Here is an 18,142-nt window from a genome sequence, read left to right as displayed (position 1 = left end):
GAGGAGGCTAACGGCAGCGCAGCGCGGACTGGATTCATCGGGTGAGAGACAGACAGAAAAGGAGAGAGAGAGGGAGGGAGAGAGAGAAAGGCCCTGAAGAGGAGAGAGACGGGAGAGAAGAGGTATAGTGTGTGTGATTTCGGATACTTTTAGGTTTATAATCAAGTCTTCATCACGAGAAGAGTAGAGAAAATACAGGGAGAGGAGGAGAGAGACAGTAAATCAGTGTTTGTATTATGAAAGACTCAGATTCATAGAACTGGATTGGAGAAGCATTGTGAGTTATATGCCATGGCAATAATATGCTTTATAAGTTTGTAAAAGCAATACATTAAAATACCCTTAAAAAAAAAAAAAAAAAAAAAAAAAAATATATATATATATATATATATATATATATATATATATATATATATATATATATATATATATATAGTATATATTAGTATTTTTATTCAATGCTTTGAAAAATAAGTTAAAACTTTGTAGACTATAAATACATATGTACAATATATCATTTATTTAAATATGTGGGCAACAAATTATAGATTAATTTTATTTAAAAATTATTATATTATTCTTATTTTTTAAATTCAACTATAGGGGTGCGGCCAGGTAGGGGGCCTTACAAGACAATGTGCCCAGGGGCCCCTGAGTTCTTAATCCGGGCCTGGCCACGCAGTATCAAATTCCATTAAAACCGTTAAAAATGAAACACCTGAAATTGCACGAAACTCTGGAGGAAACGCTGGATAGCCTGGTAATGCGACATTTATTGTTTTATACTGAAACTTGCCTTCAAAAAGTGCTTCCTTGGTCTTATCCATATTTCTTTGCATGTTTAACACGTCGACCACAACAGGGATATATATATATATATATATATATATATATATATATATATATATATATATATATATATATATATAATTCTTCTTAAATTTCATCTTTCTCTATGTTATATCCAGCAGCCGGATATGGCAGCGATCTCTTGCCTTGTGGGGGGTTCTTCAATTCCGTGGCTGCTGTTATGAACGATAGGCGTTTAGGGGAGTACTCGAGACCTACCTAAACTCGGACTTTCCTCTCGCCCTGCAACAGGAGGATCTCACAAGTTCAGGGCTCTCTCCCGGGACAGCATGCCAAACAAGCTTTATAATCAATCATCAGCTAAGGGCGAACTCTTGAAGTGAAGTTTATTTATAAACTAATTTCGAGAGGAGCACGTGCTTATGATTGATAGCACCTGGGGTACGTTCTTCGTACGTGGATTACTCAGTTAGCTGGATTTGGATATTGACGATTTGACACGATCCAGGATCGTTTCGTTCTTCAAAGCTGATCCGAGAGTTGTTGTCATAGCAACAGTTCTTCTAGGTCAAACCTGATCGGGAGCAGGTTCAATTCATATAAACAGGATTAGATCGGCTTAGTTCAAGCAAAGATAATACAGAAAGTATGTTCCGAATTCTGATATTTTCTTACAGTAGTAGTTATATACACTTGGGAAAATGGTAAATATATAAAGTTATAGTTATTAATAAAATATATAACGTTATACATATTAATAAAACTTATGCAATCTGACCCTTCGAAATGAAAGTACAAAGACTGCCACCTGGTGGTGCACAGAGAAAACTTATTGATATGAACTTTTTAGATCGCTTTAGTACAAATTGTGTACAATAGAAATGCACAATATGTGACTTTTTTTTAAAGCAATAATACATTTATGCAGTCATAAACATGTTTTGATAGTTAATATGCCCGTGATTTGATGCTTCACAAAAGTTGCAGACGCCTTTACCAATATCAAAATGCTTTTGTAAACAACCAGTTATTCTTTACACCGATTAAAAAAAACGGCTACTATATTAAAGAAAATCTTTTCTAAATGTAGAACTAAATACATTGATTTGCATTGAAATACAGCCTGCAGCTCACAACAAATGTGGAAGGTTATTGCGTGTCATATTTAACAAACCGTTTACTGCTAATTTGATGTAATTTTGCTCACATGGATAATTGAATAATAATCAGATGATGTCATTACGCTGCTGTGCCGTCAGCCAATCGTTGCATTGCTGATCATAATTTCAAGGATCGATAGATCTGTCCTTCACAACACACGCAGTGATCTCAGATCAGTTTATCCAGACATTCTAATCTGATTCGCGAACTTGTTTGAAGAACCAAATTAGCGAGAGATCAGTTATCAAGATTAAAAGATCCAGGATCTGCCAAATAATCTTAGATCATTCAAGCGAGGTACGAAGAACGGACCCCTGGTCCACATTAGCTAACACTGATTTACCAATCAGACGACTCCTTCACCACTATAAATAACCAGTGTATCTTACCTCAACCATCTTCGTCTTGAAGAATCCCTCCTTCCACCCCAACTCCTCCCATTTCCTTGTCAGGGCAGCACGGAGGCCAAGTGGTTAGCACCACGGCCGCACATCAAGAATGCCAGCAGCTCAAACTCTACCTTGCCGGGTCGGCATTTCTGTGCGGAGTTTGCATGTTCTCCTCGTGTCTGTGTGGGTTTTCACCGGTCTCTCTGGTTTTCCTCCGACAGACCAAAAACATATAACATAAGTAAATTGACAGCATAGACACTTCATAGCATTTTAATCTACTTCCAACATGATCAAGCAGGGGAGTACTCGAGACCTACCTGAACTCGGACTTCCCTCTCGCCCTTCAATGGGGGAGGCCCCGGGCTCGAGGATCTCATGAGTTTGGGGCTCTCTCCCGGGACAGCATGCAAAACAAGCTCTATAATCAATCATCAGCTAAGGGCGAACTCTTGATGCTATTTTAGATAGTGGTAAATGCTTTATATGCCACTATAAATGTTTAAATCTTTGATACTGAAGTATTAATCAATATTATTGTTTTTGTGTTAATTTTGGCAAATTATTTGTTTAAGACACCAAGATTCACTATTATACATATTGCTGCTTAAGTGCTTAATCTAAATATGTATTACATTTATATGTGCAATTTTAATTATTTAGAGCTTTAACTGTTATTTGAGAAAAACCCTGTATGCTTTACTATTCCTAACATGGGCAACACGGTGCCTCAATGGTGAAACAGCAGGATGGTTGTTTGTTTGAGTCCAGGCTGGGTCAGTTGGCATTTCTGTGAGGAGTTGGCATGTTCTACTCGTGTTTGCGTTGATTTCCTCCAGGTCCTCCGGTTTTCCCCCCAGTTCAAAGACATGCGCTATAGGTGAATTGAATAAACTAAATTGGCCGTGTGTGAATGAATATGTATGGATGTTTTTAAGTACTGGGTTGCAACTGTAAAGGCATCCGCTGTGTAAAACATATGCTAGATAAGTTGGCGGTTCATTCCGCTGTGGCAACCCCTGATGAATAAAGGGACTAAGTCTAAGTAAAATGAATGAATGAATATAAAATCACACTGACAAGTGGAGGGATTCAGAATCCTGTCCAAGGCACATCTCTAGCACATTGTTGTGTTTCGTCATCCTCACTGCACTGACATTTCAGATCATACAAAACACAATAAAGAAGTCATGTTAACAGCACAATGTAATTTGTGTATTTAAAATAAAATATTCCTCAAATTAATTGTTTTTCTGCATTCTACTTAAGCACAAATACATCACTCACTCAATGTAATTTGCTGATATGCAACCCTTCTCATATATATGTCAGACCTTTAATAATAATCTCTTTGTTTATATAAGCTTGAAATGTAATGTTGTGCATGTACTGACGTTCACACATAACTGCTTTAAAGCAAAATAAACCAAATATGCTACTACATAGCATGCTATTTATATATATAAAAAAACAACCCATAATGTAAATAAGATGTCATTTAATAAGAATTAGGGTTGGATGATGTCTAATCTGAAACATTGCAATGGACAATGGCATCGTCATCATAGGCTGAGATAAATTAATTATTTATTAAAAATTAATTCATTCAAAACGAATTAATTATTTGTAGCCTACTGTTTCAACTACTTGACCCACATGGTCTTTGTTTTAACCCATAAACAAATCATAAATAAATAAAAATAAATTACACACAAATTACCACCACAAAGTACATCTTGACATGCACCGCTCTCTGGAGCTCAGACGAGCACATGACAGTGTGGGTCTGTGTCTGTGTGTGGTCACGTGATGTGCGTTTTCAGCTAGATGTAGGGCTGTTCAGAAATGTTAGATGAAACGCCAGTGTGAATGTGGGTCATTGTCATTCTAAAATGCCATTTTTAAACTAAGACGTATTAGTGTAAATGGCGCCTAAGTGTTTATTTTTCATGAGCGGGTTTGCGACGGGGGTAGGGCAGATGATTGGCGATGCCGGCTCAGCATCGTGTTATCTATTGGCCATTGGCAATGAACGATGTCATCGTCTACCCGCCCAACCCTAATAAGAACATGTCAATAACTCAATTTTAACAAAAATGTCAGATACAACCTTATTATTGTAGGATGACAAAATTCTATTTTAACTCAAGGAACTGTCTTTTTGGTTTCTAATAACTTACATAGTAATAGTGAATTATCCTCTTCTCCTTCTTCTTTGAGCTAAATGCTTTGCTGTGGCCTCCTGGGATAGATATGTATCCATCTGATGGACATTTAAGAAGCAGAAGCAGTAAAGCATGGTTTCTCAATCTAGGTTGGGTGGTTAGGCCAACCTTAATAGCTAATCAAGCTCTTACTAAGCTTTCTAGAAATAATTCTTGCAGGTATGTTGAGGCAAGTTAGAGCTAAAATCTGCAGGACACCCGACCTCCATTATTAAGTTTGAGAACACTTCCAGCAGGGCATCTGGGAAGATCCTGCTTACTTTTAAATGATTACTGAAGTTTCAAACGTATTTCTTTCTCCATATGCTGTTTTCTCCTATTATGTTGTAGGTAAGTATGCACACATCTATGCAAATTAATTATACATATGGTTGAATCTTGCAAAGATACAGGTAATTCTCATCCACTCTTTTCTTTGTAATGTTGGGGATTCAAACATACAGTACTTAATCGCTGGCCTACTGCTTTTTGCATACCTAATTGTAGGGTAGTACGTGGTTTCAAACCCAGCCTTGGAGTGATACAGATGGGACACTTATACTCTTTTATGTCTCTGAATATCACTTTTTCTTAGGTGGGTCTCTTAAAAAAAGAAAAAAAAACATCATCTATTGGAGGTTAGACAACAAAAATGTTTTAACTATTATTCGACTCTTTAATGTTCCATGATATGACACAAGTGCTGGAACTTTCTTTAGGCTTGGCCATTTTCAGTATGTCCTAGGATAAATTTAAAACTGAGCAGAGTGCACAAGAAGATAAGAGAAAAAAAATGTATTTAAACCAAAAAGAATGAGGCCAAAAAACAAAAAGAACAGTAAAGTAATAGAAACAAAAACCTAATTCCTAACCTTAAATCCACCCTTAACCTTATGCAGATAACCTGTCACCGACTCGGTCCCAGTCATTCCCCTCGTTGGCCAGCAGAGGCCACCATCTCCGGACTTCTAAGCATTACATCATCCATTTACCCTGATCATGCACACCTGAACTGAATCCCGCTAATAACCCACGTACCCTTTATAAGCCAGCACCAAACGCTCATTCAGTGTGAAATCTTGTTTAGCCCCGGCCAGCATTTCTGAGCGTTATTCCTGCCGGACTCCTTGTGTATTACTCCAGCCTGTTTCTTGACTCTGCTTCGCCTTCTGCCTGCCCACGACCCACGCCTTGTATACGGACTCTGATACTCGCTACCTGCCCATGACCCACGCCTGGTTCACGGACTCTGATACTAGCAGCCTGCCCTCAATCTATGCCTGGTAATACTCCCCGTGTCTATTCATCGCCAGTCTTTATTCATCATAGACTGTTGTTGTGTGTTTGCACGTTAGTGCATATTGTGTGTGTGAATAAGTGCTTGAGCAATAAATACTGCATAATGGATCCCTCCGTGTCAGTCTCCTCATTACAACCTGCTACATAACAGCATCTTAATGTAATTTGAAAAAAAAAACTAACCCAAGTACTGTTAATTTGCAAAAAAAGCACCCAAGCTTCCTAAAATATTATAACTTTGCCCATAAATCAGAGAAAACTAATTTTCAGTCTTATTACCAGCTTTTTTTTTCAAAAATTAGATGGATAATGGGTTTCATTTAGTTTTATATGTTCTACAAAGAATAAACATGTGTGGCCTTCAAATAAGCCACTGCAATATCACATTTGCTCAAACTGAGTGTAATAGTCTAAAGAAAAGCATTCATTCCTCATCCTGGTCTAAATTCTGTGAGAAACAGAATTTCTGTGAAAATAACACAAGAATGTAACAATTTGTTTAGATGCAATTAATTTATCCACAAATATACTGCAGCCCCCTCTTATTACAGGAATGAATGTGCAGAAAGAAATTAGGAAAACAGACTTACAAACACATAGCCCATTTCAGTGTACTCTTTGATTTGAAAAAATAAATAGAGGGGTATTGTTTTGCAATTGGTATTTAAAGGTCATTTGACAGGAAAGAGAGTGATGTCAGACTGAAGCTTCATCCATAATCCCTGTATGTGTGAGATCATTGACATCTGAGGTTGTGAGCTCTGTAGGTTTAGTCATCTTGTGCCACCGCTGAAAAGAAAAAAAAAAAAAAAACAGAAACCAGTATAATTAATGTAATTTACCAATGAATTATAAAGTTGGATAAATTGTAGCAAGTTTTATATTATATATTTATAATTTCAAATTAACTGCAACTTCAAAATGAAAGCATTCCAAAGGTCATTTAGAAGTTTGAAAGAAGGAAAGGAATTGCATTTAAATATTCAGCAGTTTGCAAGTCTGTTTGGAATAAATCAAGTGGCATTGGAGTTTACAACCTGCATATAATGTTGATAGTACATCCATCTATAAATGTCACCATAGTTTTTCTATAACTGCACTTTATAACTTATACCTGTATCCTGCACTTGGTGCTATTGCACTGCTTGTTAGACCAAAACTGCATTCCGTTGCATTGTACTTGTACATGTGTAATAACAACAAAGTTGAATGTAATCTAATCTGATCTAATGAATTAAGCACATTTGAAAATTTAAATGTTTGTTTGGAAAAAGTAATTAAAGGAACTATGCAAGTTGTTTAAGTTACTTTAAATGTTTTTTTTTTTTTTTTTTTTAGAAATTAAGAAGAAAATATTAGGATTTGGAAGGGAGGCGGTTAAAAGATAAATAAATAAATTCAAAAGTAAAAGAAACAAATAAAACATAAACGTTTAAGAAGAAAGACCTTTAGACAGAACATTGCTAGTTCAACGAAGGACTTTTGAAGGGATGGAAGATGGAAGGAATGCAGATGAGAAGGAAGTCCACACTAGCTTCCAATTATGAAAATGTGAATGAAGAAGGGATGGTTAGAGGTTAACATTCAGGAAAGCACATTTGGAAGCTGTTTGCAAATTTGAAAAGATGAAGGTATGAAAAAAAGTGCTCATTGTTTAAACATACAACCTCAAATGTAAAACAACTCAGTACATGTTGGGACAGTATGGAATATACAAATAAAAAAAGAAAGTAGTTGTAATTTTCAAATTTACTTTAACTTACGTGTACTTCATTGTAGACATTACAACAAACACTATGTAATGTATAAGTTGTTCCCCTTCGGTTGGGGAACTTCAGTGCTATAAGTGGATTTGATTTGAAAATCCACATATGGGAGGTTTCGGTTCAGAAGCCGCTTGTCTGAAAGAGTATTGAACGGGCCAATGAATGCAATGAATTGGCAGCGTAAGCTTGCAAAGGTGTGCTTCATTGCCAATTATCCAAGCATATAAGCACACCTGGAGCGAGCAAACGCCATCCTTTTCGCTTCAGAGACTTTCTGATCGAGTCGATGAGGGTTCCTCCTGATGTGATCCAGCGATTCCGAGCGAACGAGTGCATTCTCCCGGTCCAGGGTGTGTATACGCAGCGGCAGACGGTCGAGCTGGGTTTCTCCCTTGCCTGGTGTTCTTTGGGTCCGGTCCTCCAGAGCGGTGCGTATAAAGTTGCAATTTCACAAAGAGAGCAACACAGTCGTGCAGCACGTCCTTTTCAGGACGGCGCTCCGACTGTGCGTTTCTGGATGTGGTAGTTTCCTGTCCTCGGATGATGGGCACGGGCACTGCGTTGCATGCCTGGGGGGTCCAGCAAGTTAATGCGCTGCTCGCAGGCAGTTCATGTCATCATTGCGATGCCATGACTGTTGCGTAGTGAAGATCGCCCATAGCCTTTGCAAATGGGCAAACCACCCCAGTTGTCCCCTGCATTGCAGCCGGCACTCGGGCAGATCTGAGGGTTCAATGAGAGATAATCCATCGTCCACGGGCCCGCGGACCTTCCGCTCCTCTAAGCGCTCTATCCAATCTTCGGACGGGGAAAGCGATCTTTCTAACAGATGGTAGCCCTTACGCCCGATGACACCGGAGACCAGACGTCCACCGCGGCATCGGAGGGTGGGCTTTCATTGTCCGATGATGATCCAGACCCGCTCGCCCCCTCCGGGCAGGTGAGCGCTGTCACAACGGATCCTGAAAGGCGATTCCTCAGGTTGAGTGCGCGATGGCGGTCAATCCGCACGGTGCCTCTCCTTGGCGGGGTCCGCCTCGTCTCCCATCCAAAGCCTATAAGTTATCTGCCTCCCTCGGAGCTAGAGCTTACAAGGCAGGTGCTGGCCGAGCTGCACGAGGGTGGGTCCAACCCAGGCTTACGAGCTTCGCACCGTCGCCGACTTAGCTCTTCGGACTACTGAGTCCGCTGCGTGTGTGTTGGGGAGGACGATGTCCACATTAGTGATCCAAGAACGCCACCCCTGGCTGATATGCGCGAAGTCGACAAAGTCCGCTTTCTTGACTTTCCCAAATCCCAAGCCATGTTCGGCGACACCGTCTGTGAATTCCCCCAGGAATTCGAGGCGGTGAGAGAGCAGTTGATGGGTATTGTCTTATCGGCGGTCTGTAGCCACTCCGCCCGCCGTGCCATTCATTCCTGCTCATCGCCGAAGGCGCCCGCCTACGAGAGCTGCACCGCCCCCCGCACACGCCTCTGGCGAAGCGAGCGCGTCGAGCACCTCAGAAGCAGGCAGCCCCCCTGGCCAGAACGCCGCTAACTCTGGCAACGGACCGCGAAGCGTCCCTGGGACAGGCCATCTGGAGAAGAGAGAACTTGCTCTTTTCCCGCTGTAGGGCGGGGCCCCATTTCCAACGACACTTTTTACTACCATGTAAACATTATGAAAGAGCACTTTTCCACTTCCCCGAATGTGACAGCCCGAAATCTGCCAGTCTGGATCGCTATGCTTTCTAGCTTGCAGATTCGGTGCGTTTTGCCAGTGGCTCACGAGCACTGGGAGGACGTCTCCTTTCTCCCACCCCTCAAGTCTCCCCTCCAGAGCTCGGGTGTGGAGTGAGAGCAAATCTCTCACCTCCAGCTCTTCCGTGGGACCCGCGCGCTTCCGGATCAGCACACCCACTCCGCGCTGCCCCGCTGCTGGTACGTCAGCGATTGTAGCGATGAGTCCATTAGCGAGAGCTCTGCCTGCCTGGTTAGCGCGGGCCAGCTCTTCGCGGTGGCTCATACGCACAATCAGACTCGGTAATGCGATCCAGTTCGCAAAACGGCCCCCCAAGTCACGGGTGTGTATTCACCAGGGTCAGCCCCCTGTCCGCCCCTGTCTTGCAAGAGGAGATTGCTGTCCTCCTGGCGAGGGATGCAATCGAGCCGCTCCCTCCAGCCGAGAGCGGGTTTTACAGCCCACACTTCATCGTGCCCAAATAGAGCGGTGGGTCACGGCCAATCCTAGATCTGCGCGTTTTGAACCACTGTCTGCACAAGCTGCCGTTCAGAGGGCTCACGCGGAAGCGCATCCTCCGGTGCGTTCGTCCTTTTGGTTGGGCTGCAGCATTAGACCTGATGGAAGCGTATTTCCATGTCTCCACTCTTCCTCGCCACCATCAGTTTCTGCGGTTTGCGTTTGAAGGTCGAGCTTGGCAATACAAAGCCCTCCCCTTCGGGCTCTCTCTGTCTCCGCGGGTCCTCACCAACCCCGCGGAGGGTGCCTTAGCGCCCCTTCAGCTCGTGGGCATCCGTATACTCAATTTTCTTGACGACTGGCTGATTTTTGCCCACTCTCGGACCAATTGATTATGCACAGAGACAAAGTGCTTCGGCACTTCCACCTGCTGGGGTTTCAGGTCAACCGAGAAAAGAGCAAACTCGCCCCGTGCAGAGGATCTCTTCTCTCGGGCTGGAGCTGGACTCGGTCACCATGGCAGCGCGCCTCTCCGGAGAGCGCGCTCAGCTGATGCTGTAATGTCTGAGAGAGCTCGACAGAAAAATAGTGGTCCCACTGAAACTATTTCAGAGGCTCCTGGGGCATATGGCATCCGCAGCCGCTTCACGCCGCTCGGATTACTCTATATGAGACCACTTCAGCACTGGCTTCACGATTAAGTCCCCAGACGTGCATGGCACCCGCGCGCACACCGAGTCTTTGTTACTGCGCTGTGTCGCCGCGCCCTCAGCCCTTGGAGCGACCCCTCGTTCGTACAGGCCTGAGTGCCTCTAGGACAGGTGTCCAGTCTTGTTGTCGTTTCAACAGACGCTTCCAACACGGGCTGGGGGCTGTGCGTTGCGGGCATGCGGCTGCGGACCTGTGGAAAGGTACCCAGTTGCATTGGCATATCGCCTGAAGCTGTTGGCAGTGTTCCTCGCTCTCCACCGTTTTTTTTTCCGGTGCTGGAGCAGCAACACGTGTTGGTCAGGACGAACAGTACGGCGGCGGCGTTTATCAACCGTATGGGGGGTATGCGCTCTCGCCGCATGTCTCAGCTCGCCCGCCGTCTGCTCCTCTGGAGTCATCCGCGGCTGAAATCGCTGCACGCCATTCATTTTCAGGCAAGCTCAACCGTGCAGCTGATGCGCTCTCACGGCAGCCTTACGTCCTGGAGAATGGAGATTCCACCCCGAGTCTGTTCAGCTGATATGGGCGCGATTCGGGGAAGCCCAGATCAATCTGTTGCTTCCCCCGAGATCGCTCGTTGCCAGATGTTTTTTCCCTGACCGTGTGCTCTCGGCACGGATGCACTGGCTTACAGCTGGCCTCGGGGCATGCGCAAATACACGTTTCCCCCAGTGAGCCTGCTCGCGCAGTTACTGTGCAAGGTCAGGGAGGACGAGGAACAGGTTGCTGGCTCTCCCTCCTCCTCCCTCCCCTGGCAGTTCCCTTCGAGAGAGCACCTACTCTCTCAGGGACAGGGCACCATTTGGCACCCTCGCCGATCTTTGGAGGTCCTTAGACGCAAGGAAGACTTAGGTAACCTCCAATTGCGGTGGCTATTACAGTCACTCGGGCTAGAGCCCCCTCCACGAGCGCGCCTATGCCCTGAAGTGGAGTCTATTTACTGAATGGTGTGTCTCTCGCAGAAAAGACCCCCGTAATTTGCCAGATCAGCGTTGTGCTTTCTTTACGCCGAGAGAAGCTGGAGAGCAGGCTGTCGCCCTCCACACTCAAGGTTACGTGGCTGCCATCTCTGCTCTCATGACGCGGTGGCTGGCAGCACCGTGGGAACGCACAACCTCATCATCCGTGGCCCCCAGCACTGACTCAGCGGTGGAGTCACCTGCTGGCCCACTACATTGTTGGTCTGCCAACTGGTCAGCCTGCGTTTTGGGTTTAGGTGCCTGCTATGCGTGATCCCCACTAGGCAACCCCATATGCTTATTCCGCCACGGTTAAGTCCCCCCCCCCGGGTGGACCCATGTCTTCCCTCTTCGCTAACCACTTTTTTTTTTCTATGCGTACTCCCCCTTCTTAGGGCTAGTCCATATGTAAATTCTGCCATCTATTCCCCTCTTGGGTAGCGGATGGCCTCTGCAGCGTCCTCCCTATCGGGATTGCATGCTTCCCAATGTACTGTCGTATTTTCCTAGAATTATCTAGACGCTCACGACTTCCCAAAAATATATCTGAATCCGTAAAACTTCTGTTAAAGTAGGATAAATTAGGGCCAGGGACACCGCGCCTCCCATGATGTGGGTGCGTCACGTTTGCTTGACTATCCCCTCATCGGGGGCATTGGTAAGGTGCAGTCATTATGGCGCTTTCCATAGTTCTCCCATACGTGGATTTTCAAATCAAATCCACTTAAATCCTCGGGGAACGAAGGGTTACTTCTGTAACCTCGAACGTTCCCCTTCGGTTGGGGAACTTCAGTGCTATACTCCGTCGCCATAATGTCTGTCCCTTAGCTGTTTGAAAGTCTCTTCAGCTTAAAAGGATGGCGTCTGCTCGCTCCAGGTGTGCTTATATGCTGGGATAATTGGCAATGAAGCACACCTGTGCAAGCTTACGCTGCCAATTCATTGCATTTATTGGCCTGTTCAATACTCCTTCAGACAAGCGGCTTCTGAACCGAAACCTCCCATACGTGGATTTTCAAATCAAATCCACTTATAGCACTTCCGTTCCCCTCCTCGGGGAACGAAGGGTTACATCTGTAACCTCGAACGTTATTTATGTATTTATTTTCTTCTCAAACACTTTTTCAATTCCAATTTTGGTTTTTGTAACACATTTTAAAAAAAGTGTTTAAGCAATAAGTTCAAAAGCCTGGGTCTGTCATTGTATGGGGTTGTGTCAGAGAAAAGGTAAATTGCACCTCTGTGATGGCACCGTTAATGCTAAAACGTACATAGAGATTATGGAGCACAATATGCTGGCTTCGATTCCAGGGACACCCATGCATAATTCAACAAGACAATGCAAAACCACATCATGAACAAATTACAAAGTCCTGAGTGTGGATTAAAGAGCATAACAGATACTTGAAAGGCCTGTCTCCAACAGAGAATGTGTGACACGTTTTGAAGTACAAAATTGAAAAATTGAAGACCCTGTAATGTTTCCCAACTTAAACTTGTTTGCTGGAAGAATGGGACCAAATTACACTATCATTTGGTGTCTTCCATCCGTAAATGTCTTTTATGTGTTGTTAAAAAAATTTCAACATTACAAAGTGGCAAATGTTTTACTGTTCCAACTTTTTTTGAAATGTGTTGCAAGAACCAAAATTGGAAAATGTGTTTAAAAAAACTAAACAAAACAATACAAATTGTTAAGAACACATTTATTCACATTAATTAATATTTGTTTTATTGTCTGCAATGAAATACAAATCAAAGAAAATTTAGAAATCACTGCTTTTTTTTTTTTTTTTTTTTTTGCGTTTTCCATTCTGTCCCAACTTTTTTCTGATTTAGGGTTGTATAAATTAAATCCATGAAAAACCTTGCCTGTCGGATGTTGCCTTTGGTAGAGAAGAACATGTAGATTATATAACCGGGTATCAGTACCATTGAAGAAAGGGACATTAGCCAGCCAACTCCCTGACCCCAGGCTGGGTACACATACTTCCCCAGTGTCAGCGGAGTCATTTCTATGGCACTGAACGTAAAAACACCCTGCAAAACAGAAAAGCCAGAATGATTAAAAATGTATCATTAATTTAGTTTAAAAAATGACATCAATATAGTTTGTGTGATAAAGTGCTTACCAAACAAATGGTTGGAGTAAAGTAAATCCAGCATTGTTTCCAAAAGCCACAAGGCCTATAACCAATCATCTCTTCAATATTTTTATAAAACTTCTCTGCACCTGAAGAAAAAAGAAAATATATCCAACTTTAAAAATCCAACCTTTTCACCCAAGCTAGAGATCAAAAACAGTGACAACATTGAACAAAAGTACCATAAAACCAAGCAATGGAGATTGTCTCAAAGAAGACCAGGAAAAGAAGACACATTCCACTGGCTGAGTAGTAGTCGAACAGTTTAAACACATATAAGCCACCCTAAAAAAACAACAACAAAAACACAATCAGTCTCAGTTGTGATAGCAATTCAACACAATTGACTTTAATTAATTAAATAAAAAAGGGTCTTTATTTAGCAAACATAAATACACTTTAAGCAGAATGCAGGCACAAACCAAACTTATAAATTAAGATAATTAACAGTGAACTACACAAAACAAATGACAGGCAAACAGAATAGGTAGCCATTGTAACAAATTGGCACTTGTAAGAAAAATTCTCATTTATGGAGGTAACCCTTGAATGTAGATATTATGTTGGAATGACAGACTAAGCAAACCACAAGAAGAACAGCCAATGAAATGCCTTTGGAATTGGCAAACGCAATCTCACAGGTGCAGACATTTAAGTATATATGTAAGAACCTCATGTGCGACATCACTTCAGGGTATCAATGTGGAGTCAAGTGTGGCTTAGCATTCAACTGGGGATTCAGCTACTGTGGCAATGAGATATAACATCTCCATTCCCTCTTATTATTTCCTTCAAGGAATGTTGGTCACATTTGTAACCATGAAGATCCCTTTCATTCGATCACTCTGAGGTATAACTGAACTACATATTAAGAAAATGTATGTAAAGCACCACAGCAGCTGAATATGTTATAGTAACTGAGGCTAATATTAGCATATGGGATCACTAGTGTAATGACCTCCATCCTCCCTATCCTTAAGTCACCACTAGAGGGCAACGGCCTGTAATTTGGGCATAGCAGCTCCCCATCCAGCACCTCATAATCAGCATTGGCTGGTGTGTAACAGGTGTTTGTTGTCTGGCGCTGAAAATAAATATGAGCAGCATACTCCAGCAGCTAAACGAATCAGAACCATTTAGCTCCCCTTTTATGGCAAAGCGGAACGAGGTATGTTTGTATAATGGTTTGCAGCTACTTTGATGTTGTTTATTGAATTGTGCACCGTGTTTAAATGGTGCACTGTGTCTGTTTGTATTGTGAATGTCTGCTTATATTATGCTTTATGTTCTTGTGATTTGTTTACAATGTTTTTTTTTTCGGTTTGTGTAGTTTTACGGTGTTCTTGCCAACACGGTGACAAGTGAAGCTTTGCAGTGTTTCATGCTGTTAAAATAAATCACTGTGCAAGCATGTGAGAACTCTCTGCCTCCTTCTTTGATGCCATGGTGCTGCTACAGTAAAACTCGCTGTCATTTGAGGCTTTCATCGCTTCGCGCTGCTGCTTCATCGCGTGTTTGACGCTGCATCGGAGGCTTTCATTGTGAGGCGCTGCTGTTTCATCATGTGTGTGTGACGTGGCGTCGGAGGCTTTCAACGCAGAACGCTGCTGTTTCATCACGCGCGCAACAGACTGGTCGGCATATCGGACGGGCAACGCTGGGTGCTGTGCACGCAATAAAAGCCAGAAGACAGCAGATAAAGTCATTTCTACAGTTACAGACTTGGGCTCCGGATTAAAGCAAGATAAGTGACATTAATCACAAATTGAACTCTTAAATATTGAGTGATTTAACTTTTATAGGTTGAAACTCTTATAACAAATGAGACTTTAATGCATCTTTAAAATTTTCTAAAGTTCTTGAAGATGTTTAATTGTGGGTTTTAAAGGTAACTGTTAAAGATATTTGAAGGTATTTAAAGTATTTGATTGTATTTAAAGTATTTGAAGGTATTTAAAGTATTTAAAGTATTTAAAATCATTTAAGGTATGTAAATCATTTCAAGGTATTTAAAAGTGAATTAGTTTGCGATTAATCACTAAAAGGCTGACAATATTAATGTTTTTCTCAAAATATACACTAAGATGTTATTTGCATTACATTTTATATGCATTTATACAATTTAAAGTCTAATTCTGTCAAATTTCTGAATGTTTAATCTGTAGAGTTGTTAGACATTTGCCTTTTATATCTGTTCGCTTCTATTTGGAGTGTCTGATTATAAAGATGGTCTGATGCAAGAAGGTTACTGCCGCTCTTTGCAATTAAAGACAAACTAAAATGGAAGACACAATAAAGCAAACAGCTGAGCAAGCAAGTCAAATGTCACTCCCAGCAGAATTATCAGTTGTTCCCACAGAAAATCAGCAAATCAGGCGCAGTTCACGAAAGGGTAGTCTAACAGAAAAGGGCCTGGAGATGCATAATGAGGAAGCAAAGAAGCATCATAAAGCATTTAACAAAGCTTATGACTGCTGGAAGCTAATGGCTAAAGAAAGTAGGTCAAAATTAAAGTCTTTATGCACTCGTGAAAATCTTGATCTAATTCAAAGAAATATTCAAAGCAAACAAGATTTAGTTAATCAGTGTTATGCTCCTTTGCTGCGCAATCGTACTACAACCACAGAAATTGTCAGAAAAGTAGACGCTTGCACCACCTTAACTGCAGAAATTTGTGATTTAGTTAGCAACCGAATTGAAACTTGTGATGAGATTCATAATGAAGTGGTTGTTAAAGAGAAAACAAGACAAATATTCAACAAGGATGAGCATGCATCTGTCTTTGGTTGCACAAATACTGAAACTGTAATTTCAGAATCATGTCCAAGCTTGGAAAGCCAGTCAAAAAGTTCTTCCAAAACTTCCAGTAAGCGAGCTGATGCAGAGGCTGAGCTAGCAGCCAAGGTAGAGCAAGCTAATGCAATGAAAGAAATTTATGATCAACAAGCGAAACTACAGAAAATACAAAATGACTGGAAGCGAAGTGAAGCAAAGATGTTTGCTGAAATAAAACAAATGGAAGCAGAAATGAGTGAAAGACTTGAGAAGGAGAGAATGAGGCTGCAGATGCTAAAGGTTGATAAGGAAGTCAAGGTAGCTGCAGCTCGTGTAAGGGCATATAATGAATTTGAAGACTGTGAGGATGAAAGGAGCAGTGTTACTAGACCCAGTCTTCTAGAAGCTGATAGCAAGTTCCAGCTAAATCCTGAGGCACCGTCTTTTCATTCACATCAGGCATTTCAGGAGGTGCAGAAAACTGAAGAGGTAGCAAACCTAACTCAAGCATTTATAAACTCTCTGAGCATAAGTCGACTACCTACACCAGAACCAACAACCTTTACTGGCAATCCACTAAAATTCATTGACTGGAAAATTTCCTTTATTGCACTTATTGATTGCAAGTCAATTTCTGCGAGTGAGAAAATGTTCTACTTAAAGGCCTATCTTGCTGGAGAAGCCCGCAAGGCTGTTGAGGGTTTCTTTTATAGAAACTCTGAAGATGCATATCAAGGCGCCTAGAAGGTTCTGGAAGAGAGATATGGTAACTCGTTCATTGTTCTGAGAGCTTTTAGAGACAGACTCATGAAGTGGCCTAAGATTGGAGCTAACGATCCTCTGGCGTTAAGAGAATTTACAGACTTTCTACAAGGATGTGTGGAAGCTGTTCCTCATGTAAAGGGTTGGACATTTTGAATGACTGTGAGGAAAATTACAAATTACTTAAAAAGTTACCTGAGTGGATTGTACGCAAATGGAACAAAATTGTGGTAGATGAGTTAGACAAGTCTGGTGACTACCCAAGCTTTAAACGGTTTGTAGAGGTTTTAAAAAGGGAATAAAGATAGCATGCAACCCTGTCACCTCTTCACTACTGATGAGTTTGAAGGCCCCATTTGTGAAATTTCCCAAAAGAGCCAAGGCCTTGAACACGATGGCTCAGGTTAAGGGTTCAGCACCAAAGAAATCGGACTTCCAGTTAAAGTCACCATGCTCTGTTTGCAATAATGAAGCGCACAATATAGCAAAATGCCCCATCTTTGCAGAAAAGTCCACAGATATGAAAACATCTTTTATTCGTGAGAACCATCTCTGTTTTGGGTGTTTAAGAAAAGGACATATCACAAAAAATTGTAAACGAAGACACATCTGTGGTACATGTGGCCTGCACAATCCAACTTGCCTACATGTAGATCGAGACAAATGGCTTGTCAAAGCACAAAGACCAGAAGCAGTTCCTACAGATGCGCAAACAAGTCAAGAAGTTCAAAGAATTAATTCTCATGCAATAACACAAAGTTCTTTTGCCACGTCTAGCATCGTTCCTGTGTTCCTCTCAACAGTAGAAGAGCCCCACAATGAAATTCTTACATATGCCCTGCTCGACACACAGAGTGATTCAACCTTTATCCTAAAGGATTTCCTGGAGGAGCTGCGTGTAAACAGCCAAGCAGTGAAGCTAAAACTAAGCACCATGACAGCTACAGATACAGTCACTTTTAGTTATAAGGTTAGTGGAC

At 42.0% G+C, this 18,142-nt stretch overlaps 1 protein-coding gene across 3 annotated transcripts in view; it reads right to left on the bottom strand.

Annotated features, from left to right (window-relative positions):
- Positions 1 to 6,266: 6,266 nt before the first annotated feature.
- The window catches only part of slc6a1l (solute carrier family 6 member 1, like), a 92,798-nt gene continuing 80,922 nt past the window's right edge, over positions 6,267 to 18,142 (bottom strand). For all 3 annotated transcript variants that reach the window (XR_015483251.2, XM_087248303.2, XM_087248302.2), the window contains 4 exons: positions 13,808 to 13,910; positions 13,614 to 13,714; positions 13,354 to 13,521; positions 6,267 to 6,652 (listed from right to left, as the gene is read on the bottom strand). Coding sequence is in view for 2 of the 3 variants with exons in the window: in XM_087248303.2 (XP_087104429.2) it covers positions 6,560 to 6,652; positions 13,354 to 13,521; positions 13,614 to 13,714; positions 13,808 to 13,910 (465 nt within the window). In the remaining variant the exon portion in view is untranslated. The remainder of the gene's footprint in view (positions 6,653 to 13,353; positions 13,522 to 13,613; positions 13,715 to 13,807; positions 13,911 to 18,142) is intronic.

This window comes from Danio rerio, chromosome 4 (assembly GCF_052040795.2).
Source record: "Danio rerio strain M-AB ecotype USA chromosome 4, GRCz13ab, whole genome shotgun sequence".
In the NCBI taxonomy this organism is placed as follows: Eukaryota; Metazoa; Chordata; class Actinopteri; order Cypriniformes; family Danionidae; genus Danio; species Danio rerio.
The sequence above is the reverse complement of the archived record's forward strand: the minus strand, read 5'-3'. Positions and strand labels throughout refer to the sequence as shown.